Source organism: Nerophis ophidion, linkage group LG22, assembly GCF_033978795.1.
Source record: "Nerophis ophidion isolate RoL-2023_Sa linkage group LG22, RoL_Noph_v1.0, whole genome shotgun sequence".
NCBI lineage: Eukaryota > Metazoa > Chordata > Actinopteri > Syngnathiformes > Syngnathidae > Nerophis > Nerophis ophidion.
This window is the reverse complement of record NC_084632.1, coordinates 16,196,148-16,223,925: the sequence shown is the minus strand read 5'-3', so window position 1 is coordinate 16,223,925 and position 27,778 is coordinate 16,196,148. Positions and strand designations below refer to the sequence as shown.

Genomic DNA, 27,778 nt, shown 5'->3' with positions numbered 1-27,778 from the left:
GTTACTCACAGCAGTTAATAGTTGGAATACATATCACTGGTTTGGCTGCTTTACAGCTTCTTACCAGTGCTCAGTAATCTCTGTCGCCAGGCCAATGTTGCACCATGTGAAATGATTGTTGAGGGCTGCCCGTGCAATAATTGTGATGGAGATGCACTTAACATCAATGTTGAGTGCAGGAAGCGGAAGTGAAATGGACACCCCAGTTAACTCATCAATCAATCATTAAGGGACGTCCTGATTTTTTTTTTGTTCAGTTAACTTAAAAGTGTGCGTAAAATGCAGAAACCCGGAGAAGCTGCAAACATGTACAGCAGAGGTCCCGATAGTGCTGGGCCACATCCTAAAGACATAATTACATCATTCCGGGCATAAACATTACACAAAAAACTAATATAACCTCTCTTTGTTTATAATGTCGATTTTCTGCTGAATCTACTCTCAATTTGATGTTGCAGCTCTTACATATACTGCAAAACTGCACATTGTAATTGTTATATATTGTATAAATTAAGTTAAAGTACCAATGATTGTTGGCCTTCAGTTTCCGTTCTAATTCATCCTGAAGGTGTTCTATAGGGGTCAGGCCAGTCAAGTTCATCCACACCAGACTTTGTCGTCCATGTCTTTATGGACTTTGGTCATGTCGGAAGAGGAAGGGGCCCGCTCCAAACTGTTCCCACAAGGTTGGGACCATGGAATTGTCCAAAATTTTTTTGTATCCTGGAGCATTCAAAGTTTTTTTTTACTGGAACTAAGGGGCCAAGCCCAAATCCAGGAGCGGGCCCCTTGCTCTTCCAACATGACTGTGTACCAGTGCATAAAGTAAAGACATTGATGAGAGAGTCTGGTGTGGATGGACTTGACTGGCCTGCACAGAGTCCTGACCTGAACCCGATAAAACACCTTTGGGATGAATTAGAACGGAGACTGAGAGCCAGGCCTTCTCGACCAACGTCAGGGTGTGAGCTGAATGATGGTGGAAAATTCCTATGAACGCACTCCGCAACCTTGTGGACAGCCTTCCCAGAAGAGTTGAAGCTGTAATAGCTGCAAAAGGTGGACCGATATCATATTGACCCCTGTGGGTTAGGAATGTGATGGCACTTCAAGTTCATATGTGAGTCAAAGCAGGTGGCCAAATACTTTTGGCAATATAGTGTATGTTGTTTTAAAAATTCAAAAATACTGGAATCATGTCACATTCATAGAATTGTTTTTTATTTTGTATTTAAAGATGACTGTGCCTATGAGTGTTGTCATTCATCAGCTTATTGTTATTCTTTCGGTTTATAACTGATTGTTTGTCTTAGACCAGTGGTTCTCAACCTTTTTTCAGTGATGTACCCCCTGTGAACATTTTTTTAATTCAAGTACCCCCTAATCATAGCAAAGCATTTTTGGTTGAAAAAAAGAGATAAAGAAGCAAAATACTGCACTGTCATCAGTTTCTGATTCAACAAATTGTATAACAGTGCAAAATATTCCTCATTTGTAGTGGTCTTTCTTAAACTATTTGGAAAAAAAGATCTAAAAATAACTAAGAACTTGTTGAAAAATAAACAAGTGATTCAATTATGAATAAAGATTGATACACATAGAAGTAATCATCAATTAAAGTGCCCTCTTTGGAAATTGGATTCATGAACTTAATTCTAAACTTTTTTTTTTCAAAAAAAGAAATATTTAACATCAATATTTATGGAACATGTCCGCAAAAAATCTAGCTGTCAACACTGAATATTGCATTATTTCGTTTCTTTTCACAGTTAATGAACTTGCATGCACATTTTGTTGAAGTATTATTCAATAAATATATTTCTAAAGGATTTTTGAATTTTTTATCTTTTTAGAATATTTTCTAAAAATCTCACGTACCCCTTGTTATACCTTCAAGTACCCCCAGGGGTACGCGTACCCTCATTTGAGAACCACTGTCTTAGACGACATTGGGCCTCTCAGCCGAGTAGTTTTCATCAGTTCATGCTCATAGACTTAGCTTGGACAAATCTAGTCTGAGTGCTTGGTGCCAAGGTCTTAATTATTTATTTGTAATGACTCACACTATATGCATTGTACAGACTTGAAGGGTTTATTGATGCGGTTTTAATTCACCAGAGGTGGGTAGAGTAGCCAGAAATTGTACTCAAGTAAGAGTACTGTTACTTTGAGATTTATTACTCAAGTAAAAGTAAGGAGTAGTCACCCAAATATTTACTTGAGTAAAAGTAAAAAGTATGTTGTGAAAAAACTACTCAAGTACTGAGTAACCTGATTACGACAACAAAAAATGCACAAAAACATAAAAATAGCAACGAGCAAATTCCCAGCCAGGAATATCTCTTAAGCAACTAAAACAATAATATATTTTAAATAATAGTACATTAAAATAAAAAAAAATTAAGGCACATTGAGCCACAATAACTTAACAGCACCATAGGCTCAATAGGCATTGATTGATTGATTGATTGATTGAAACTTTTATTAGTAGATTTCACAGTACAGTACATATTCCATACAATTGACCACTAAATGGTAACACCCGAATAAGTTTTTCAACGTTAATCAATTACTTAATAAATGACCAAGTCGAGGTGATCTACCTCATATATACATATACATACACACACATATCATATATATATATATATGTATAATTTTTATTTTTTTATTTAGCTGTTTTTGTTGACATGTTAAAGGTGTTTTAATGAAGATACATGCATGTTTAACACATAGATTCCTATCTTTCATGCAGACAAGAATATAATTTGGTGTATTACCTGAGTCTGATGACTTGCAGTGATTGGAATCATAGTGCTGATAACGTCCACGTTTTCAAATGGAGGAGAAAAAAAGTTCCTCTTTTCTGTCTAATACCACATGAAAGTCGTTGGTTTTGGGCATCTTATTTGTCCAGCTTCCATATTCGTTTTTATACACTTAACAAGAAATACATTGGCGGCAAACTCCTTAGCTTGCTAGCTTGTTTGCTCTGGCTTTCGGAGACTCTTATTTTGTTAGCGCAGGCGCGATGGAGCGGCACTTTTATTGTGAAGACAGGAACTGTGCGATCAGTCTTTAGGCTTTTGACGGGAAGTACGGTTGAAAAAAAAGTGTATTTTTTCCTTTACACTTTTGATTGATTGAATGATTGAAACTTGTATTAGTAGATTGCACAGTTCAGTACATATTCCGTACAATTGACCACTAAATGGTAACACCCCAATAAGTTTTTCAACTTGTTTAAGTTGGGTCATGTGACCGCCTGGCTCTGTTTGATTGGTCCATTGTCACCAGTGACTGCATGTGATTGGAGAAACGCAGGCATGCGTGGATCCTACTTTGAAGCTCTATCATAAACCAAAACAAACGCTAACAGATCGATAAAAAAAAGTAGCGAGTAGCGAGCTGATTGTAAATAAATGGAGCGGAGTAAAAGTAGTGTTTTTTCTCTATAAATATACTCAAGTAAAAGTAAAAGTATGTTGCATAAAAACTACTCGTAGAAGTACAATTTATCCCAAAAGTTACTCAAGTAAATGTAACGGAGTAAATGTAGCGCGTTACTACCCACCTCTGTAATTCACCCTATTCACATGATGTCACAATGGTTTTAGCCGATGTTTTTAACAAAACATTACAATGTTCTCTTAAAGTTCATACTCAAAATGGGCATCACATGATGCATTGCAGATTTTGGCGCCTTGACATTTCTTGCATTTCAAATTAAACCCCTCCGTGAACCAGAGTCGCGTACTCTTCTGCAGTAGACACACTAATTTAAAAGCAGATGGAGATGAAGATGGGAGAGTGATGGATAAGTCTTGACCTTTTCAAGGTAACAAAATATATATCCACTTCACCCTTAATGTATGCGTGTTGGGCGTCCGGCAACAGTGTAGCCTTAAGACTGTCAATGTGAGATGTCAAGGATAAAAGCTCTAGGTGTTATTTGGTCAAGGAGCTTTGGGCCGGCAAACCTTACCTCCAGGGTGCGTAGATGATGTATTTCTGCGCCTTCGGACAAGCACGGCGACTACGAGTCGGTGTAATAACGCCCCATTTGTTGCCTTGTGAGCCCTACTTCCTCAATCAGGCTGAGTGAGTGTCAACAGTTAATACTGTGGCTTGATGGGAAACGTGCCAGTAGGACCACAAAAAGGGATTGATGCAAAAAGGAAAACCCGAATTGCAAAGGGTGGAGAATAGAAGATGATTATTGCGAGGGGTTGAAGAAGGGAGAGTGGATCGATGACCACCGAGGGAGAAATAAGGTCCCTAAGAAGCCTGGATTATTCGTGTACACAACACACACTAACACACAAACAAATATTTATTCCTACCTCCAGTATTTGTCTTCGGAGAAGATTGCTCTTTGTCCGATGTCACCTTCCTCATCTCCTTTTTTTTTTTTATTTAGCCCTCTGTTTCAAACGCCACACACTTAATACCAGACACCAGATTTTTATTTCATGCAGTACTTCTCAATTATTTTCTGTTACGCCCCCTAAGAAGAATAAAACATGTTGCCCCCCACCCCCACTCTCTATGGCAGGGGTAGGGAACCTGTGGCTCTAGAGCCAGATGTGGCTCTTTTGATAACTGCATCTGGCTCTCGGATAAATCTGAGATGACTTTGCTTAACACAATAAGTAATGAAAAATTCCACTTATAATCACAGTGTTAAAAATAACGTTCAAAATATAAAACATTCTCATGCTTGTTCAAGAAGTTGCATTAATGGTAAGAAGTAATTTATTTATTATTGGTTAGTGTGGGGCTTGTTGCCCTCCTGGGGGTTCTTCAGACCACCAAGAGCCTGTTTTAGGGTTACAATATTGTTTTATTTTATTTTTCTCTCAGTTGCTTTCCAGCAATTGTCTTTTTCTCTTTCGTCCTCACTCGCGCTCTGGCTCCAGTCCCAACCCTGTCTCTCCTCCTGGCTGCTGCTTATAACAGAGCGACAGGTGATTAAATTACAAGGCCCAGGTGGGCAATCTACGCACCTGTCGCTGATTTCGAGGCCGGTCCTGGCAATATCCTGCTTTGCTGCAGGCCCACAGGCCACGCCCCCTCCACAGTTAGCTTCAGAATAACAATGTTATTATAAAGAATAAGAGATCTATTATACTCTGGAAATGTTGGTCTTACTTAAAAATGCACGCGTTTAGTGGTGTTCGGTGTTAAAAAAAATATGATATGGCTCTTAGGGAAATAAATACATTTTAAAATATTTGGCTTCTTGGCTCTCTCAGCCAAAAAGGTTCCCGACCCCTGCTCTATGGTATAATAGTATAGTATAAGTGGGTCTATATAAAAATATAGATCATTGTACAACAAACAATTTTATTCACATAGTTATTTGGTCTATAACAGAAAATATTATGTAATTAAAAAATAATGTAATATTTAACGTTATTGGACAGATTTAATCAATCAATCAATCAATGTTTATTTATACAGCCCTAAATCACAAGTGTCTCAAAGGGCTGCACAAGCTACAACGACATCCACAGTACAGAGCCCACATAAGGGCAAGGAAAAACTCACCTCAGTGAGACGTCGGTGACAATGACTATGAGAAACCTTGGAGAGGACCGCATATGTGGTTAAATCCCCTCTAGGGGAGACCGAAAGCAATGAATGTCGAGCGGGTCTAACATGATATTGTGGAAGTCCAGTCCATAATGGATCCAACATAACAGTGAGAGTCCAGTCCATAGTGGATCCAATATAGTAGGGAGAGTCCCGTCCATAGTGAAGCCGGTAGGAGACCATCCCAAGCGAAAACGGGTTAAGCTATTGTTTACTAAATGATAAAATTAGATAAACTCTTTGAATAATAATACATTGAAATTGATCAGCAAGATTGACTCAGGAGCACACTATATAAAACACCTTAACCTACAAAACAAATAAAACTATCAATCCATCCATTTTCTACTGCTTGTCCCTTTTGGGGTCGCGGGCAGTGCTGGAGCCTATCTCAACTGCATTCGGGCGGTAGGCGGGGTACACCCTGGGCTATTTGTGCTCCCCAAAAAAATGTTTAATCAAAATAGGAAAGTCAGGATTAATGGTTGAAATGAGCAAATTTTAGGGTTTAACTTTTCGAAGTGAATTTTGACGCATGATACTGATAAAGTGAAGTGTCGTGAATTATATTTATGTAGCGCTTTTTCTCTAGAGAATCAAAGCGCTATACATAGTGCTTGAGTTTATTTGGAACATGCATGCCTACAAAATGATACATCACCATTTACGGTTTGTCTATTAAACATGTTCGAAAAGGAGCAAGAAGAAGCAGAGCTTATTTAATCCTACTCCTTTTCCTTTACATAGCAGATGCTAACACTTTTGTTCACTTCCTGTTCACAAAATATTTAGAATATACTCCATAAGTAATAACATTAAAAAAAAGTAAATAAACAATAATTAGTGAAATAAGTTATATTTCATGTGGTGAGATGAATAAGATTATCTAAAAAATGAATAGATGGATGAAATCAATTCAGAATATGTATCATGGTTCTTCTTTTTTGTACTTTGTTCTAAGTTTGAAAAGTTTCTTGAAGTATACCATATTAGAACATTGTTTGATTTATTTGCTGAATCCTCTCCATAATTGAACTATACATACTGATATACTGGAGCTCTTAAATGTTGTACATACATACAAATGTTTTAAATTTTATGTTTCTCTAAGATTATGTTTACATTATAAATTACATTACGTTATCTACATCTTTAAGTGACATTTATACCAGTGTGGGTGGCACTGGCACCAGGTGGGTTAAGTGTCTTGCCCAAGGACACAACAGCAGTGACTGGGAATTGAACCTGGAATCTTCAAGTTGCTGGCACGGCCGCACTACGAACCAAGTCACACCACCAATATAATAATATTTATTTAAAAAAAAGTATGTTCTGCTGGCATCGCACACCACTATTTAAGAAGAACTGATTAGATAGAAGATAAAAAATATGTACTTCAGTAATTAAAATAACCCAAAAAGTTATAATGATATTTGATAGCCTAATTATTATTAATTCATGCTCTAGAAGGCCAATATTGTGTGCTATTACATTAAGAGCTGCCTGTCTAAAATTCAAACAATATTACAAAAAGATTAATCACAACTTTCCATTATGATTAGTGATCAGAGGCAGGTGAGTCCCCTGCTCATTAAACAGGAGCAGGTGTGGAGAATCAGTGCTGAAGGGTTTGGGTTAAGAATAAGGCAAACAGTGAAAAATAAGAGCACTGGGCAGGAAATAAATACTAGGTGTATAACTGTACATGTATTTGTATTGAACCGTTTCGGTACGGAGGTTCCGGTTCGAAGGTGTACCGAACGAGTTTCCACAAGAACATATGAAGTAGCCGCCTAAGCTAAAGTCTTAACAAGCTGCTCCGCTCCGTTCTGCCTCCGTCTCCTACACAACACCCAGCATTGTCCCACCCACACAACCATCTGATTGGTTACATATATAGCGGTAACAGCCAATCAGCAGTGCATATTCAGAGCCGTAACAACCAATCAGCAGTGCGTATTTAGAGCGCATGTAGTCAGCGCTTCAGCGTCGAGCACATGGGTGTTTAGCAGGTGAGCAGCGGACTCTCCCCAAATTATAATAAACACCTCCCAGTCAACGTTCTAGATGACGTTCTAGAAACAAACTGCAACTCCGCTCGCTCGCAGTCATGGCTAATTAACTTTCAGCGTAACGTTAGCTCATTTTGCGCTGTGTGTTAGCTCATTGTGTGTGCGTGCGTGTATGCTAGTGATATAATAATGTAAATGCGTCATTAAGCCTACATGAACTCCATGGTGTTCAGGGATGAATAGTCTCTCCTATTGCTGTTGTACTATTTTTTTTCAGCTATAGTTACATTAATCATTAAGAATGCAGCAGCCTAGTTTGAATGGCAGGGTCCCTGCTATGACATGTTGATAAAAATATAACATTTACATAATAAAAATCAAGTACAGGCTTCCCAAATGCTGTAATAAATTAAGCATGATGAGTTGACTTGAAACTGTTTAATGTAGCACTTTTTATATGTAGAAGAAAAGTTTTGTCATTTTATTTAATCTGAGCAACAATTTGAGGCAGTTTATTGTGGAATAACGTGGGCAGAATTATTATAGTGTTCCCAATGTTAAAAGGCTAAAGCCATTGTTTAAAAATGTTTCTTTTGTTGTTTTCTTACTGTACCGAAATTGAATCTAAACCGAGGTATGTACCGAACCGAAATTTTTGTGTACCGTTACACCCCTAGTAAATACCAAAACACATGACTACAACACACACAAATCTAACTAATAATAAATAATCAAGATTTTTTAAAAAAAAGTTAAAAGTGAAATTTCAATGTTGATGATGTGCATTCATCAGGGAAAACAATGAAGTTTATGGCAAGCAGAACATTTTTTTTATTCAAACTATTTTCCCTAAAAAACGCATTGAGGTTGTAAAGTCTGTTGTATCCGGTTACTCGATTAATCGAACAAATTAATCGATAGATTACTCGATTGCTAAAACCAACAAGTGATGTTTTAAAATCGTGTTTTTATCACCTTCGTCTTTTAGTAAATGTTAAACCGTTTTATCTTTTAACCTTTTTGAACAAGTCGTGCATGCTTTTATTTCAAGTCGCCTGGACTACTGCAATGCACTTTATGCTGGCATTAGCCAAAAAGCTCTCTCCCGGTTGCAGTTAGTCCAGAACGCGGCAGCACGACTTTTAACGGGGGCCAGGAAACGCCAGCATATAACCCCAATTCTTCAGAGTTTGCACTGGCTCCCTGTTCATTTTAGAATTTATTTTAAAACATTGCTGTTTGTTTTTAAATCTTTACATGGACTGGCACCTCAATATATCTCGGACCTTATCCAAATTTACATTCCTGCTCGTGGTGCCCAAGACCAGACTTAAGACCAGGGGAGACAGGGCCTTCTCTGTGGTCAGCCCTAAGCTCTGGAACACTCTGCCGCTCCATGTTCAAACTGCTTCCACAGTGGAGTGTTTTAAGTCTCGTCTTAAGACCCACTTTTATTCTTTGGCTTTTAACACTACGTGAGTTGTGTGGTCCTCTGTTCTCTGTTGTCCTCTGTGTTTTTTATACACTTTGATTTCTATTTGTCTGTCTATCTGTGTTGGCCCTGCGATGAGGTGGCGACTTGTCCAGGGTGTACCCCGCCTTCCGCCCGATTGTAGCTGAGATAGGCGCCAGCGACCCCCGCGACCCCGGAAGGGAATAAGCGGTAGAAAATGGATGGATGGATGGATGTTTAAATTGATTTTACCCTTTAAAATAGTTTTTAATCATATTTGTTTTTATATTGTTTTTATTGGTTTTATATTTATTTATTTTTTGTTTTTATTCAGTCATTGGTGGAGCATAATATATATATATATATATATATATATATATATATATATATATATATATATATATATATACTTTTTTATTTAATTTTATTTATTTTTTTATTTTTTTTACAATTGTTTTTAACATGGCTCTGCAGCACTTTGGAAACGTTATTGTTGTTTAAATGTGCTATATAAATAAAGTGGATTGGATTGGATTGGAAGTGGTGGGGAGGTTCGGAACCCATATTTTTGCTCACAACCTAAAGCATAACAAATCCCGAAAAACTAATAAACTAAGGCACTCGTATTCTGAGGTGCCACTGTACTTTAATGTAACAAAGTATGTACAATATATCATATTTTAGGTTATTTCCCTATACTTAAAGGGGAAATACAGTGTTTGGGTGAGGTTGGAAGGGAAGCATAGATCATTTGGAAGCAATCTGTCACACACATTCACACATTAGCATTAAATCTGATTTCATTTCCTTAATTAGGGGTGAGCATGAAGGCAGAGTGGTTTTTTAGACGACATCAAGCTGAGCTTTAGTATGTAGACGCCTCGTATTAGAAGCATTCGTCTCACCCAACACTCCACTCCCCCCACCCCTCACCCTTCCATTACCGGCAGCGATCATCATCAGACATCATCTCCATCTTGGTCCAGCAGATTGTAGACCATTAGCAAACGGAAATGAATAATATGAGGGGAAAGATGTTTACTTTGAAGGAATTTGAATTCATACTATATGCAGGCACATGTACACAGGCTCAAAGCCTTAATAACTTCTCCAAATTACACAATTCCGCTCTAATCATGGAACACTGCCCTGCTGGGTTGGTAACATAAGACTTGGATCGGCTTCCATGTGATGCAGGGAAAAAAAGGAAGGAAGGGAAATGTATGTTTTGATGTGTTTAAGATAACACGGTCCAACCATCCGTTTTCTATACTACTTGTCCTTACCAGGGTCACAGGTGAACTGGAGCCTATACCAGATAACAATATGCCAGTGGTTACCCACCTACCTGTGAGAAAATAAAATATTGTGGAAAGCTAAATATAATTGTATCACTTTATAAAAGCAGAAAAATTGCAATGTTTTCTATGAGTGAATGCGATTATAAAACAAGGTGGGAAAAAATAGGACATTTCAACAACCTGCACAGCCACGATCACGAGCTGCCTTGTTTTGCATCAATAAGGGCATGTAAAATGTCAATTAATGAATGTCAGGTGCCATATGTTTTTTTTACACGGAAAACATCATTTATTTGCCAATAGTTTGTTTTAGTACAAAACATGCATCAAGTTAGACTCAAGTTTGATTATAAAAGTATCACAATAATTTCACATAAATAAAGTGTGATGTCTGAATGTAGTTTAGACCAGTGTTTCTTAACCATAGGAGCCTATGGACTGCATGCGCCCCTAAGAGCGGGGCCAGATATATATTTTTCTTAGCTGTGGTCCATATGATCCGCAGTAGTACTGAACACGTGTTGCAGTAATGACGATCTCAAACAAACATAAAAAGCTAAAGTCATACAAAAGCTTCTTAAGCACAAAAAATATGACTAAAGTGGTGAAGCTATTTACAGTAATTAAAGAAACATATATGTATATATATATATATATATATATATATATATATATATATATATATATATATATATATATATATATATATATATAAAACATGACGAGTTGAGTTTATACCAAAATGGATACATGGATGATACAGCAGAGGATTGGGAGGATTTCATGTGGTCAGATGAAACCAAAATGGAACTTTTTGGTATAAACTCAACTCGTCATGTTTGGAGGAAGAAGAATACTGAGTTGCATCCCAAGAACACCATAACTACTGTGAAGCATGGGGGTGGAAACATCGTGCTTTGGGGATGTTTTTCTGCTAAGGGGACAGGACGATTGATCCGTGTTAAGGAAAGAATGAATATATATATATATATATATATATATATATATATATATATACATATATATATATATATAAAAGTATGTATATATATATGTATGTATGTATATGTACGTGATGTATTTTCAAAGTATCAGATCGGGACTCGAAATCGGATTGGGACAAGAGGCCAAAACATCGGATCAGAATTGGAGGGCAAAAGTTATGATCTGGATATACTGAATTACTTATCGATAATGTATTTTGTATTGTATTACATCGTAGCTGCTTGTGTTATCATTCAGAATTCGGAATCAGATCGGATCTAAAGCAGAAACATCGGATCGGGATCTGAGGCTGAAAATGTTTATCCGGACATCCCTGTTAATTATGATTTGTGGGCATATTGTATGAGTCTGTGAAGCCTGAAAACTGCTTCCTCTCCACATAAAGGTCAAAATCAATGAAAACATGTTTTTTTTTCGCCTACAGTGCCTGCTCCGCCCATTTTGTCAGTGACTCAGGAGTCGGAAACATCTGCCCTGGTTCGCTGGGACCCCCCCGATCTAAAAAACGGCATGGACCTTCAAGGTTACAGGCTCCAGTTTGGTCGGAAAGACGTCTCACCTTTGGCCACGCTCGAGTTTTCCCCCCAGGAACGACAGTACTCTGTAGGCAACATTCACCGCGGGGCCACCTACGAGTTTAAACTGTCCGCCAAAAGCAGGGGGGGCTTTGGGGAGGAAGCTGGTGTGGAATTCCGAGTGCCGGAGAACATACCAAGTGGTTACCCTCAAATGAACGAAGGCTCCAATGTGACGTGTTGCTCCGTGCAGCTGTCCTGGTCACCGCCGGTGCTGGCCGAGAGGAACGGCGTAATCACCGAGTACACTTTGGCTTTCAAGGAAACTGGCAGTCGAGAAGCACAGCAGGAGCTCCGAGTACCCCCAAACCTGTCCAGCTTCGTCCTCAACAGCCTCAAACCAAACTCTGCTTACGATGTGAAAATGCGTGCGCACACCATTGTAGGTCCCGGGCCCTACAGCCCACCTATCCAGTATCGGACGGTGGCCAATGATCCAACAGGTAGGGTTTGCCTGTTTCTTTCCCGAACCCAGTTGCCAGGGGGTTGGGAGTTTTTTGCAAGCTCACAAAAAAAAAAAAACTACCACACCCACCTTCAAACCACCTGCACTCGTCTTCCTCGAGGAAAGAGAATAGTAGTATTGAAATGTTTTCCGTCGGATACTCACTTCACAAACCCCAACAAGGTAACTCAGTAAGTCATAGTCAGTCATTGCGAGAGAAAGGGGACCGGCCTAGAACCGCAAGGTAAGTCTTTTATGGTCCGACACTCCTCCAGTCATCCTTGCAGCCCTTTTTCAGGCACACTCACGCAGCTAATGACATCTCACACCCCCCGATTGTTTTGATAAAGGTAGGGTTCGTAATGGGTGTTTGAACCTTGGTCAGGACAAAAAGCTGGGCTCATTATTTTGATTTTAGGGTTTTAAGACTCCCTTTCTAACCCCCTTTGTTTCGCTTTCCTCCCTAATTCTGCAACCCACTTTCTCATGTCCTCTTGAAGGACAGCCTGTGGCATGGTACCCCAACCCCCCCCCAGATGCACCGCAGAGGACAGTTAGCATGCTGTGTTTTGGGTCTGTCCTAATGTTCGCTTGGCAGCATGTCAGTAGTGCCAACCCAGACGTAGCAGAGCTGCAGGAACACTTGGCTCGGAGTTTGCTCGTTTTTCCCCCGCCAACGGAGAAAAACAAGTATTGAGCTAGGTTGGCACTATGGATGTGAGCTAGCCGGTGGGCACACCTTTTGTAGTCCGTGGGTTTGTCCTCCATGAGTCTTGCGTGCTATGTGTCTTAACCGTTCTCACAGCCAATAACAGCTCACCGAATTTCACTCACTCTCCAAACCAGAGGAGCGTTGCAGGGGATGGACAACTCTGTTGTTTGAACTAATCTGCAGGATCTCTAACAGGTGTAAAATGGACAGTTTGCTGAAAAAGGCTCTTTTTCTGTCAAATCTACAGATGTGCCAAAGAATTTTACCATCAAGTGGGCGACCAAGACCACCGTGGTCCTTGCCTGGAAGTTTTCTGACAGCAGGTCCCCATACAAATGCACAGTGAGTTTGATGAATATCAAATAACATCAGTTGCAACGATTCATCTGTATTATCGATTGATTAGTCCAGTGGTTCTCTAAACCTTTTTTCAGTGAACATTTTTTTTTAATTCAAATCCCCCTAATCAGAGCAAATACCGTATTTCCTTGAATTGCCGCAGGGCATATAGTATGCGCCTGCCTTGAATTACTGCAGGGTCAAACTCGCTTCGCAAAATAATTAGCGCATGCTTAGTATTACCGCCTGGTCGAACTCGTGACGTCACGAGTGACACTTCCCCTGTCATCATTTTCAAAATGCAGGAGGCTAATTTCAATACCGGTAACTTGAAATCGCATAAAGGGAAGAAGATTCAGAGCTATTCAGTAGGATTTACATCACACTCAAATTTTTTGGGTAAGTGCCGGAGTGAGAAGAGGTTTTAAAGGTCTACTGAAACCCACTACTACCAACCATGCATTCTGATAGTTTATATATCAATGATGAAATATTAACATTGCAAAACATGCCAATACGACCTTTTTAGTTTACTAAATTGCAATTTTAAATTTCCCGAGACTGTTTTCTTGAAAACATCGTGTAATGATGAGGTGTACGCTGCGCACACACACAGCTAAAAGTCGTCTGCTTTAACGGCATAATTACACAGTATTTTGGAGATCTGTGTTGCTGAATCTTTTGCAGTTTGTTCAATTAATATTGGAGAAGTCAAAGTAGAACAATGGAGTTGGGAAGCTTTAGCCTTTAGCCACACAAACACACGGTGATTCCTTGTTTAAAATTCACGGAGATGAAACTTTCGTATGGATCACAGCGGACATGGATCCCGACCACTTGTCAACCAGCAAGTTTCGGTGAGAAAATTGTGGTTGAAAAGTCGCCGCTTACCGGATATCAGCTGAGCCTGCGCCTCCCGTACAGCTGCCGTCGACTTCGCTGAGACACTGCCCGTCAACACCTGGCCGTGGACGTACACTTCCGAATATCAAAGTACTGTTAAACTCACTAAAACACTAGCAACACAATAGAAAGATAAGGGATTTCCCAGAATTATCCTAGTAAATGTCTCTAAAAACATATGAATCTGTCTCAATGCAACGCAAGTGATTTAAAATCTTTCATCCTTGCTGAAATTAATGGTGAAATTGTCGTTTTCTCGGTCCGAATAGCACTTTTTTTTGGAGGCTCCCATTAAAAACAATGTGAATATGTGAGGAGCCCCCACACGTGTGACGTCATCGTCTGTGACTTTCAGCCAAAAATATGGCAATATCGCAAAATGATCAAGTATGACACATAGAATGGACCTGCTATCCCCGTTTGAATAAGAACATCTCATTTCAGTAGGCCTTTAAAATAATTAGCGCATGCTTACTTTTACCGCATGCCTTTGGTAAGCGCAGGAGTGAGAAGAGGTTTTAAATGAATTAGCGCCCCGGCGGCAATTCAAGGAAATACGGTAATTTTTGGTTGAAAAAAAGAGATAAAGAAATAAAATACAGCACTATGTCATCAGTTTATGATTTATTAAATTGTATAACAGTGCAAAATATTGCTCATTTGTAGTGGTCTTTCTTGAATTATTTGGAAAAAAAAGGTATAAAAATAACTAAAAACTTGTTGAAAAATAAACAAGTGATTCAATTATAAATAAAGATTTCTACACATAGAAGCAATCATCAACTTAAAGTACCCTCTTTGGGGATTGTAATAGACATCCATCTGGATTCATGAACTTAATTCTAAACATTTCTTCACAAAAAAAGAAATCTTTAACATCATTATTTATGGAACATGTCCACAAAAAAATCTAGCTGTCTACACTGAATATTGCATTGTTGCATGTCTTTCCACAGTTTATGAACTTACGTTCATATGTTGTTGAAGTATTATTTAATAAGTATATTTATAAAGGATTTTTGAATTGTTGCAATTTTTAGAATATTTAAAAAAAAATTCACGTACCCCTTGGCATACCTTCAAGTACCCCCAGGGATATGCATACCCACATTTGAGAACCACTGGATTAGTCGACCAGAAAACGCTTTTATTTATACACTGTTGCTTCGACGCAAGAGTTTTTCTGGGGTATTTTGTGTTTTTTTTTCTTATTAAAGCACTCATGTTAAAAGTGCTATTTAATTATTGATTTAAATGTATTAAAAAAACTAAAAAATCAAGCTTATGCCAAAAATATCAGTTTATTTCAATAATTTTCCCTAAAATACGCATCCAGGTTACAAGGTGTATTTTGTTAATCTGCTCGATTCATCAAACAAAGTATTCGATAGATTCCACAATGATTAAAATAATCAATAGCTGTAGCCCTTGTTGAGTTTGAGCATAGAAAAATGCTCCCACCAAACTGAGAGTGTGAAATTGTCTTAAATGTTACATGGTTGCATTTGAATTCAGGGTTACGGTTATAGTAATCAGAATCAGAATCATAAATACTTTATTAATCCCCGAGGGGAAATTGACATTTATTTTGAACATGCTTCCTGTTACAATTTGGTACAACACGTTCGCGTCTCCTTGCACATAACTGTGGTGTGTTCAATGACCTTCGATTAAAGTGAAAAAACACATATCAGTAGTCATTAAAGACAGGGGCAGGCATAACCCCCAGGAGATGCACTCTATTAGATATTAAAAATGATTATTTATTATGATTAAAATGATTTGCCAAGGACAATCCTACATGAATACAAATAATCTATTTATTTTTAATTGGCAAAAAAAATTGTTTCGGGATCGCAGATTTTATTATTAATTTTCGATTCATAATTTTCAAAAATCTATTTAAAAAAAAAACCTTTAGAATTTGTTTGAAATATATATTTTCAGGCCATCTCCACGCAATCAGAAGAGGCTTTTCTAAACTGAAACCTGTTTTGAAAAATTGTCATTATTATCCCAAATAATACTTGGCGATAATCAGTTAAAATCACGAATCGTGTGGATCAAAAATCGATTCTGTATCAAATTGTCACCCTCAGAATCAGATCAAATCGTTATGTGTACAAAAATACCCACCCCTACTTTCAGTATTTAACACTCTAAAGCAGGGGTCCCCAAACTTTTAGACCCGGGGGCTGCATTGGGTTAAAATAATATATATATATATATATATATATATATATATATATATATATATATATATATATACATATATATATATATATATATATATATATATATATATATATATATACATATATATATATATACATACAGAGGGGCAAAAAAGTATTTAGTCAGCCACCGATTGTGCAAGTTCTCCCACTCAAAAAGATGACAGAGGTCTGTAATTTTCATCATAGGTACACTTCAACTGTGAGAGACAGAATGTGAAAAAAAAAATCCAGGAATTAACATTATAGGAATTTTAAAGAATGTATTTGTAAATTATGGTGGAAAATAAGTATTTGGTCAACCATTCAAAGATCTCATTGATGGAAGGAGGTTTTGGCTCAAAATCTCACGATACATGGCCCCATTCATTCTTTCCTTAAGACGGATCAATCATCCTGTCCCCTTAGCAGAAAAACAGCCCCAAAGCATGATGTTTCCACCCCCATGCTTCACAGTAGGTATGGTGTTCTTGGGATGCAACTCAGTATTCTTCTTCCTCCAAACACGACGAGTTATACCAAAATAGATACGTGGATGATACAGCAGAGGATTGGGAGAATGTCATGTGGTCAGATGAAACCAAAATATAACTTTTTTGGTATAAACTAAACTCGTCGTCTTTGTCTCTCACAGTTGAAGTGTACCTATGATGAAAATTACAGACCTCTGTCATCATTTTAAGTGGGAGAACTTGCACAGTCGGTGGCTGACTAAATACTTTTTTGCCCCACTGTATATGTATATATATATATATATATATATAAATGCATTTTTAGACAATATGATTTGCCTGAGCGGCTAGGAGACTCAGAGTAACAAGCAGTAGAAAATTGATTAAAAAGGACGGATTAAAAAAAAAAAAAAGTTTTTTTTTTTTTTTTTAACTTCAGACTTCCAGCGGGCCATAGTTTGGGGACCCCTGCTCTAACGTAAAGGACAACTCGACAGATTTATGATCGTATTTAGGTGAATAATGACATGTTATGTCATTATTTAAATAGATTTTCTGGCCAATTTAGGATAAAAAAAATAAATTAAAAAAATCATCCAAAAAACTAATTATTTAGGAAGGGTTCTTTAGATATTTTACTCCCATTTTCGAAAGGTTTTTTACATGTGTTTTAAAAAGCTTGTGTCAACCAAATTCATGCAATAATTAGTTTTTTAGTGCATGCAAAAGCACGGAGTTTATGTGAAACGTCTTTACGGCGAGGTTGGGGGACCCTCGTAGAGTCTTCTACACGGGGGTCCTGCATACAGTGTACCGCAGTTGAGCTGTTCACTCAAAATAAGTTACTCACCGAGTCATCCATCATTCTCTTCCAACACCTTTACTTCCACCTCATCATCTCTCCAAGCAGCAGTTACTGAGTCACATTCTAAACTACGCATTAAACCCTAGATTGAATACAACCGTCAGAAGATGGATGTCGATGCCAGGCAGCTGAAGGCCTTCATCACCGGGCTGAGGCACAACACCACTTATGAGTTCAGGGTGACATGCCAAGAAAGCATGGACGACGGGACAAAACACCGTGTGGTAGCCAAGACAGCACCACTCATCCTGGTCAGGAAGCCCAAGCTGGACATCTACGCCGAGCCTGACGATATTCTCACCATGTCCTTTCCACCGGTCGATGGCAAGGATGTCAAGTGAGTATTTTGTACTAAAATGCTGAGATGAACATTGTATTAGTTTTATATGTCCTTGGTGTATATGTAGGGATTAATGAATGGATTCCTAGTTCGTGAGGTAAAAAAATAAAAAATACTATAATGTAATTTTTGGGAGTGTTCTGATACAACATTTTCACTTTTGATGCCTGTTACGACTCGGAGTAAGGAGAGGACCCAGATGCAGAGAAGAAGTTCCAAAAAATAAAGCTTTTATTTTGAAACAACTTTTTACCTCCAATGCAAAAAGTTTTTCACAAGAATAATCAACACGCGGAAAAATAATTCCGAGGATAAACAATTAACTTAAAATCACTCCACAAAAATAAGGAGGAATACTAATCTAAGGAAATTCTAACAAAAAAAGAATATTAATAAGAATAAACGAAAAGCGCTCCAACAGGAGGAAAAAACACCAAAACGACCTATATATTAACACTAACTATAAATAAAAAAAAAAATCACTCAGTCAATGAGGCAATAAATTCGAAATTTGGAAACAGAAAATCTCACCAATTAGGAAGACGAAGGATAACCAAGGACGCTCGAAGGAGGAAAACGTAAACTCAAAATTATAGCAAAAACTAGGGTAACTAGGAAAACAGGAGCAAGACAAGGAGCTAATCAAGGACATGGACATGGACGCTAGAAAGGCACGATAGACGAGACGAACAGGCAAAGGACAAACGGAGGAGTGAGCTTAAATAGGATGTGGGAGTCATGGGGAACAGGTGGAAACAATCAGGAATCAGGGATGACGTCAGACTGGTGACACAAGAGGAAGGGCCCGTGGTCTGAAACAAGAGGGTAGCTTTTCAAAATAAAACACGTAAATCACAAGACAGAAAAACCAGGACAAGATTTCCCTCACCGCGGTGTGACAATGCCGATAATAAAGCCTTGAGTATTCGCCGATATCCATATTGCATACCGTAGCAGGGCATATAGTATGTGCCTGCCTTGAATTACTGCCGGGTTAAACTCGCCTCCCAAAATAATTAGCGCATGCTTAGTATTACCGCTTGGTTAAACTCGTGACATCACGAGTGACACTTCCCCTGTCATAATTTTAAAAATGGAGGAGGCTGATTTGAAATCACATAAAAGGAAGAAGATTAAGAGCTATTCAGTAGGATTTAAGGTCCGAGCTTACATCACACTCAAATTTTTACTGCATGCCTTTGGTAAGTGCCGGAGTGAGAAGAGGTTTTAAAATAATGAGCGCATGCTTACTTTTACCGCATGTCTTTGGTAAGCGCAGGAGTGAGAAGAGGTTTTAAATCAATTAGCGCCCCGGCGGCAATTCAAGGAAATACGGTACTTGCCAACCCTCCCGATTTTCCCAGGAGACTCCCGAATTTCAGTGCCCCTCCCGAAAATCTCCCGGGGCAACCATTTTCCCGAATTTCTCCTGATTTCCACTCTGACCGCAATAATGGGGGTGTGCCTTAAAGGTACTGCCTTTAACGTCCTGTACGACCTGTCGTCACGTCCGCTTTGTCTCCATACAAACATTGTGCCGGCCCAGTCACATAATATATGCGGCTTCTATACACATATAAGTGAATGCAAAGCATACTTGGTCAACAGCCATACAGGTCACACTGAGGGTGGCCGTATAAACAACTTTAAACACTGTTACAAATATTCACCACGTTGTGAACCCACACCAAACAACAATAACAAACACATTTCGGGAGAACATCCGCACCGTTACACAATATAAACACAACAGAACAAATACTCAGTACCCCTTGCAGCACTAACTCTTCTGGGACGCTACAATATACACCCCTGCTACCACCAAACCCCGCCCCCCATACAATATCAACGCAAATCACATATACTTGCATTATTTTGTAGTGTGCAATTTTAGAAAAGGCTTGTTCAAGTGAAAATATTCACAGAATATACAGTGGGGCAAAAAGTATTTAGTTAGCCCCCGATTTTGCAAGTTCTCCCACTAAAAATGATGACAGAGGTCTGTAATTTTCATCATAGGTACACTTCAACTGCGAGAGACATAATGTGAAAAAAAAAATCTAGGAATTTTAAAGAATTTATTTGTAAATTATGGTGGAAAATAAGAATTTGGTCAACTATTCAAAGCTCTCACTGATGGATGGAGGTTTTGGCTCAAAATCTCACGATACATGGCCCCATTCATTATTTCCTTAACATGAATCAATCGTCCTGTCCCCTTAGCAGAAAAACAGCCCCAAAGCATGATGTTTCCACCCCCATGCTTCACAGTAGGTGTGGTGTTCTTGGGATGCAACTCAGTATTCTTCTTCATCCAAACACGACGAGTTGAGTTTATACCAAAATGTAATATTTTGGTTTCATCTGACCACATGACATTCTCCCAATCCTCTGCTGTATCATCCATGTATCCATTTTGGTATAAACTCAACTCGTCGTGTTTGGAGGAAGAAAAATACTGAGTTGCATCCCAAGAACAACATACCTACTGTAAAACATGGGGGTGGAAACATCATGCTTTGGGGCTGTTTTTCTGCTAAGGGGACAGGACGATTGATCCGTGTTAAGGAAAGAATGAATGGGGCCATGTATCGTGAGATTTTGAGCCAAAACCTCCTTCCATCAGTGAGAGCTTTGAATGGTTGACCAAATTCTTATTTTCCACCGTAATTTACAAATAAATTCTTTAAAATTCCTATAATGTGAATTCCTGAATTTTTTTTTCACATTTTGTCTCTCACAGTTGAAGTGTACCTATGATGAAAATTACAGACCTCTGTCATCTTTTTGAGTGGGAGAACTTGCACAATCGGTGGCTGACTAAATACTTTTTTGCCCCACTGTAAGTAGGTTGGTGTTTGTTTGTTTTTTTTACCCATCTGTTATTAACTGTCCAGAATGGACAAATGCTGCATTTAAGTTGACGTGGTAATTGTTTTGGCGATACCAAATGGCCTCGATACATAGAATATAATAGAATAGATATTCATTGTCATTGTACAACGAAATTGTAAGCAAAACTAATTTAGTGCAAATTCATAATAACACATAAGAACATAGATAAATACATTAAAATACATAAAAATACCAATTACACAGCTCACATGCACAGTCATTCTTGTCTAGCTGTCATGTCTAGTTTAGCTGATGACAGGCTAAGTTGAATGATGCGGACACGTTTGTTACTGAATACTTTCTACTCTTCTGCCTTGGAAACCTTGTGTGTGTAAGTAATATGCAACTGTAATGCTTGTTTTAATCGACAAATGTCACGTTTATGACTGCAATATCGTTTAATTACGGGCACTTCTTACGTACTGTGTCTCGCCTGTGTGCTACTGTGTGCTTAGCTGTTGTGTAGCTGCACGCTCTTAGTAGCCTATTGCCTACCTTCTTGACCTTTTGTAAATGACGTGACGAGAATTCAAGAAAAGACCAGCCTTGTGTCTTTATTCGGCGTGGCGTAGTGGGAGAGTGGCCGTGCGCAACCCGAGGGTCACTGGTTCAAATCCCACCTAGAACCAACCTCGTCACGTCCGTTGTGTCCTGAGCAAGACACTTCACCCTTGCTCCTGATGGGTGCTGGTTGGCGCCTTGCATGGCAGCTCCCTCCATCAGTGTGTGAATGTGTGTGTGAATGGGTAAATGTGGAAGTAGTGTCAAAGCGCTTTGAGTACCTTGAAGGTAGAAAAGCGCTATACAAGTACAACCCATTTACCATTTATTTATTTATTGGAGGACATTTAGATGTTAACTGGATGTCCAGCTTTGCACAAGAAGTTTATATTGGAAAGGTGAAATGCAAACTGATATCCCCTTGTTTTGTTTTTTTACTGATATCAGACCGATATCAATATCTGATCGGGACACCCCGAACTATGTTTTTCATTGTGTGCCCTATAAACTGTCATGATATTTAAGATATGATACTGTGTGAAATGTCGGGTATGAGACGCGCACGATTGGATTTGCAATGAAATTTGATGTTTTTGCCAACATTCCCGTGTAGTTTCATGAGTGAGACCTTTTTTGAAATGTTTTATTCCTACATCGTAATATGGTGCTTTTGTGTTTTTTTTTTTAAAGGATTTTTTATGTGGTTGTGGTGCCATTGAGAAGGACCTTGGGGACTGTCAAGAATCTAAAGACTCCTGACGAGATGGACATTGAAGAGGTACGTTTTTGGAGAGGTTGCTTCTGTAGTTAAATGTAAAAAAAAAATCAGATGATCATCATAAGTGAATATTATAACTATACTATATGTGTTCTACAAACCCCATTTCCATATGAGTTGGGAAATTGTGTTAGATGTAAATATAAATGGAATACAATGATTTGCAAATCATTTTCAACTCATATTCAGTTGACTATGCCACAAAGACAACATATTTGATGTTCAAACTGATAAACATTTTTGTTTTTTTTTGCAAATAATCATTAACTTTAGAATTTGATGCCGGCAACACGTTACAAAGAAGTTGGGAAAGGTGGCAGTAAATACTGATAAAGTTGAGGAATGCTCATCAAACACTTATTTGGAACATCCCACAGGTGTTCAGGCTAATTGGGAACAGTTGGGTTTCATGATTGGGTATAAAAACAGCTTCCCAAAAAATGCTCAGTCTTTCACAAGAAAGGATGGGGCGAGGTACACCCCTTTGTCCACAAGTGCGTGAGCAAATAGTCAAACAGTTCAAGAACAACGTTTCTCAAAGTGCAATTGCCAGAAATTTAGGGATTTCAACATCTACGGTCCATAATATCATCAAAAGGTTCAGACAATCTGGAAAAATCACTCCACGTAAGCGGCAAGGCCGGAAACCAACATTGAATGACCGTGACCTTTGATCCCTCAGACGGCACTGTATCAAAAACCAACATCAATCTCTAAAGGATATCACCACATGGGCTCAGGGACACTTCAGAAAACCACTGTTACTAAATACAGCTTGTCGCTACATCTGTAGGTGCAAGTTAAGCTCTACTATGGAAAGCGAAAGCCATTTATCAACAACATCCAGAAACGCAGCCGGCTTCTCTGGGCCCGAGATCATCGAAGATGGACTTATGCTAAGTGGAAAAGTGTTTTGTGGTCTGACGAGTCAACATTTCAAATAGTTTTTGGAAATTTTCGACATCGTGTCATCCAGACAACAGGGGAAGCAAACCATCCAGACTGTTATCGACGCAAAGTTCAAAAGCCAGCATATGTGATGGTATGGGGGTGCATTAGTGCCCAAGGCTTGGGTAACTTACACATTTGTGAAGGCACCATTAATGCTGAAAGGTACATACAGGTTTTGGAACAACATGTGCTGCCATCTAAGCGCTGTCTTTTTCATGGACGCCCCTGCTTATTTCAGCAAGACAATGCCAATGTAAAACAGCATTTACAGGCAAGCATATCCGCAATGCTAATTTCCTCCCAAGTATACAGAAGACATTATTACCCTGCGCTGTGCGGTTCAGTTAATTAGTGTGTTTGTGTGTGCGCACGTGCATGAGTGCGCGCCGTTTTTGTCCAACAATTTATATTCTTAAAACTAATTCAGTTCATTAAGCTCTCGTACTTAAAGACAGCCATGCATACCTTGATTGAATGTCACGCGTAGAACTTGTTTTTAATCAGGCTTGTTGCTTTTATTGACTAAATTAACCAGAGTTTCGTAAATGAACTAATCTAGGAAAACACATACAGTTGCCCTCCTCTGTATAATCAAATTGAGGTACTTTGCAACTACTTTCTGTTTTGATAAGAAAGTGTAATATTGATTTGGATCCAATTTAGAGGGCAGGGCAGCCGACTGCCTCTTGACAATAGTTACCTTTCGTCCTGCCTTTTATAGAGCCTGATTACGTTTACCAAGCCATCTGTTTTTTGAAATTGTATTTAGCGACGTGAAATGAAAAAAATCTTTATAAAAATAAAAAATTATACAGTGGTACCTCAACTTACGAGCACATTACGTTCCATAACACAGCTCATATCTCAAATCAGCCCCTGCCCATTGAAATGAGTTTGACCCTCTTAAAACATCACAGTATTAACATGTAACATGCCTTTTAAAAATATTTTTTTAGGTATGACAATTGCTTGAAAAAAATTTCAATACATGTATGTGGAGAGGCGTGGCCAGCAGTCCGACAGCGAGGCGGGGCACGCGGTAGCCCAGCCCAAGATGGCGGCGAGGAGGCGTGGCCGGCAGTCCGACAGCAAGGCAGGGCACGCCGTAGCCCGGCCCAAAATGGTGGCAGGCCAAATGTGACATTCTCTCGCTGCCGTGTGGGTTCCATGGACCAGTTTTTTTCAACCACTGTGCTGCGGCACACTAGTGTATCGTGAGATATTGTCCGGTGTCCTGTGGGAGATTGTGTAATTTCACCTAATTGGGTTAAATCATCGTTTTGCAAACTGGTAATTGTAACCTGCAAATGTGCTGCTGTTGAGTGTCTGTGCTGTCTTAAGCTCAGCAGAGTAACCATGTAATACTCTTCCATATCAGTAGGTGGCAGCAGGTAGCTTAATTGCTTTGTAGATGTCGGGAACATGGTTTGTCATCATCACGATATGCAGACAACAGCGGGAGGCAGCGTGCAGGTAAAAAGGTATCTAATGCTCAAACCAAAAATAAACAAAAGGCAGGTGTCGCTAAGAAAGATTATTGAAGCTTAGGGATGGCTTTGCTAAACGAAGCTAAAACTGAACTGGCTGCAAAGTAAACAAAAAGAGAATGCTGGACGACAGCAAAGACTTACTGTGTGCGGCGCGGCAGACGGCATCCACAAAGTACATCCATACATGACATGATAGTTAACAACAAAATAAGAGCGCAAGACAAGAACTAAAACACTACACACAGGTAAACACTATAAAACTCCTAATAAGTCAGGTCGTGACAGCACACCTACTTTGAGATAAGAGCTATAGTGATGCATGCTTGGTTATGGTTTGAATTCATATCCAACACTTGCAGGAACAATTTTTTTTTGACAATATATTTTTTTTTACTTTTTCTGCTAGTGGTGTGCCTCGAGATTTTTTCAATGAAAAAAATGTGCCATGGTTCAGAAAAGGTTGAAAAACCATGGACCACCAAATAGAGACATTGTTGAGCAGGTTGTGACTTTGTTTATTATTGCAACGAAAACCTCAGTGCAGGTCGCTTTTCAGCTCCTCTTCTCCGCTCACTCGTCGTCTGCCGCTGACTCTCTTCTTCCCTCGCTCAGCGTCAGCTTCCCTCTGGCTCCTTCTCGTCTCTCCGCCTCTCTCCCTGACGTTTACGGCTGTTGCTCTTTTATACAGTGCGAGAGGATTAATCAATTGTCCCCAGGTGCGCGATCCACGCACCTGATCTTGATTGCGGCGTCGTTCCCGGCGCGCCTCGCTGCTCACTCGCCGTCCACACCTCCTCGCCGCCATCTTGGGCCGGGCTACGGCGTGCCCTGCCTCGCTGTCGGACTGCCGGCCACGCCTCTCCACAATGTACTACAAACAACTACAGTAATTAAAAAAAAAAAGTGTAATATTATTCAGCATTTACCTTGGGGAGTGATCATTGCAAGTGTCTCCTATGGGCTGCTTCTCTGTGGTGTAACAATAACACGGACGTATTTGAGTGACCTGAAAGGTCGGAGTTGACATGTGTCCGTGTACCAAAGGTAAATCTCGACTCTCCGGGTCACACAGAAACCTTGTCAAATTTGCAGCTTCTCAATATTTTTATGGATAAACATTCACCCGTTTGGACGTGTGTCGCTGCAGCTTGTGTGACGTGTACAGACACTCGGGTAGGCTGCTGACCACTAGGACATATTTTTATAGGTTCGTTTTTCGGATTTGATCGCCCGCCTCTTCCTCTCGCTCTAACTTTCTCAGTTACGGTGGTTGGAGGGCAGGATTGTGTCGATCTCTCAAACGCGCATGTCATTTGTATAATCAAGACTTGTGTTCTGTCTCTTGTGGAAACAAAGCAGGAGCAGCAACGTGTAACGATGCATTATCTCTGTAAACGACACAACCATGTGACAAATACTACCTCAACCAGCGGCGGGTTGGGCAAAATTATCCTAGACTTAGACAAAGTTTAATTATCCACAAGGGTAATTTTTCCACACAGTAGCCCAGTTATAAAGGATGGAAAGGATAATGCGGCTGAGATAGGCTCCAAAATTTCGCTCGAATGCAACTTAGATAGGCCCCAGCACCCCCCTGGGACTCCGAAAGGGACAAGCGGTAGAAGATGGCTGGATGGCTGGATGGATGGATGGATGGATGGATGGATGGAAATAATAAGGATGGAAAGGATAATGCAGCTGAGATAAGCTCCAGCATTCCGCCCCAATTCAACTTAGATTGGCCCCAGCACCCCCCGCGACCCCAAAAGGGACAAGCGGTAGAAGATGGATGGATGAATGGATAAGAACATTTAATTTCAGTCGGCCTTTAAAGGACCACAATGGATCAGCATGCACACACAAAAAAATAACCAAAACCCCTTTTTTGTTGATCAGCTGTTGCGGGAGGTGACCCCAAAGCGCCGGTCACGCCGTCAGCTGGCTCAGCTGGACCAGAGGAAGCCTTACATCACAGCCTGCTTCCGGCAGCTTCCTTCCAGCTTCACCGTGGGCTCTGACCATCGCCAGAGCAGCTGTGAGAATAAGTCTCTCGAACCTGGCCAAGAGTACGTCTTCTTCCTCATGGCCGAACTGAATACGACTGCCGGGGTGAGTTTTGGACATTTCAAATACCATACCATACCATGCCAACTTTATTTATGAAGCCCTTTAAAAACAACCACAGTTGAAGAACAAAGGGTTGAACACCACAAAGTAATAGAGGCAATGGACGGACTAAAAATAATATTTAAAATATATGTAAAATACTAGGGGTGTGGGAAAAAATCGATTCGAATACATTGTGCGATTCAGAATCGATTCTCATTTTTAAAAAAATCTATTTTTTTATTTTTTTAATCAATCCAACAAAACCATACACAGCAATACCATAACAATGCAATCCAATTCCAAAACCAAACCTGACCCAGCAACACTCAGAACTGCAATAAACAGAGCAATTGAGAGGAGACAAACACGACACAGAACAAACCAAAAGTAGTGAAACAAAAATGAATATTATCAACAACAGTATCAATATTAGTTATAATTTCAGCATAGCAGTGATTAAAAATCCCTCATTGACATTATCATTAGACATTTATAAAAATAAAAATAAAAAGTGTCACAGTGGCTTACACTTGCATCTTATAAGCTTGACAACACACAGTGTCCAATGTTTTCACAAAGATAAAATTAGTCATATTTTTGGTTCGATTAATAGTTAAAGCTAATTTATATTATTGCAATCAGTTGATAAAACTTTGTCTTTTACAATTCTAAAAGCTTTTTAAAAAAAAAAAATACTACTCTGCTAGCATGTCAGCAGACTGGGGTAGATCCTGCTGAAATCCTATGTATTGAATGAATACAGAATCGTTTTGAATCGGAAAAATATCGTTTTTGAATCGAAAAAATCGATATATTATCGAAT

The 27,778-nt window shown here is 39.2% G+C and overlaps 1 protein-coding gene across 10 annotated transcripts in view; it reads left to right on the top strand.

The window, feature by feature from the left end:
• ptprsa (protein tyrosine phosphatase receptor type Sa) overlaps positions 1-27,778 on the top strand; it is a 701,781-nt gene that overhangs the window by 548,853 nt on the left and 125,150 nt on the right. For 9 of the 10 annotated variants that reach the window (XM_061883335.1, XM_061883337.1, XM_061883336.1 and 6 more), the window contains 5 exons: positions 11,791-12,384; positions 13,346-13,440; positions 17,978-18,228; positions 22,318-22,405; positions 26,743-26,955. In XM_061883335.1, the coding sequence (XP_061739319.1) occupies positions 11,791-12,384; positions 13,346-13,440; positions 17,978-18,228; positions 22,318-22,405; positions 26,743-26,955 (1,241 nt within the window). The remainder of the gene's footprint in view (positions 1-11,790; positions 12,385-13,345; positions 13,441-17,977; positions 18,229-22,317; positions 22,406-26,742; positions 26,956-27,778) is intronic. The other variant, XM_061883340.1, reaches the window with a different exon arrangement.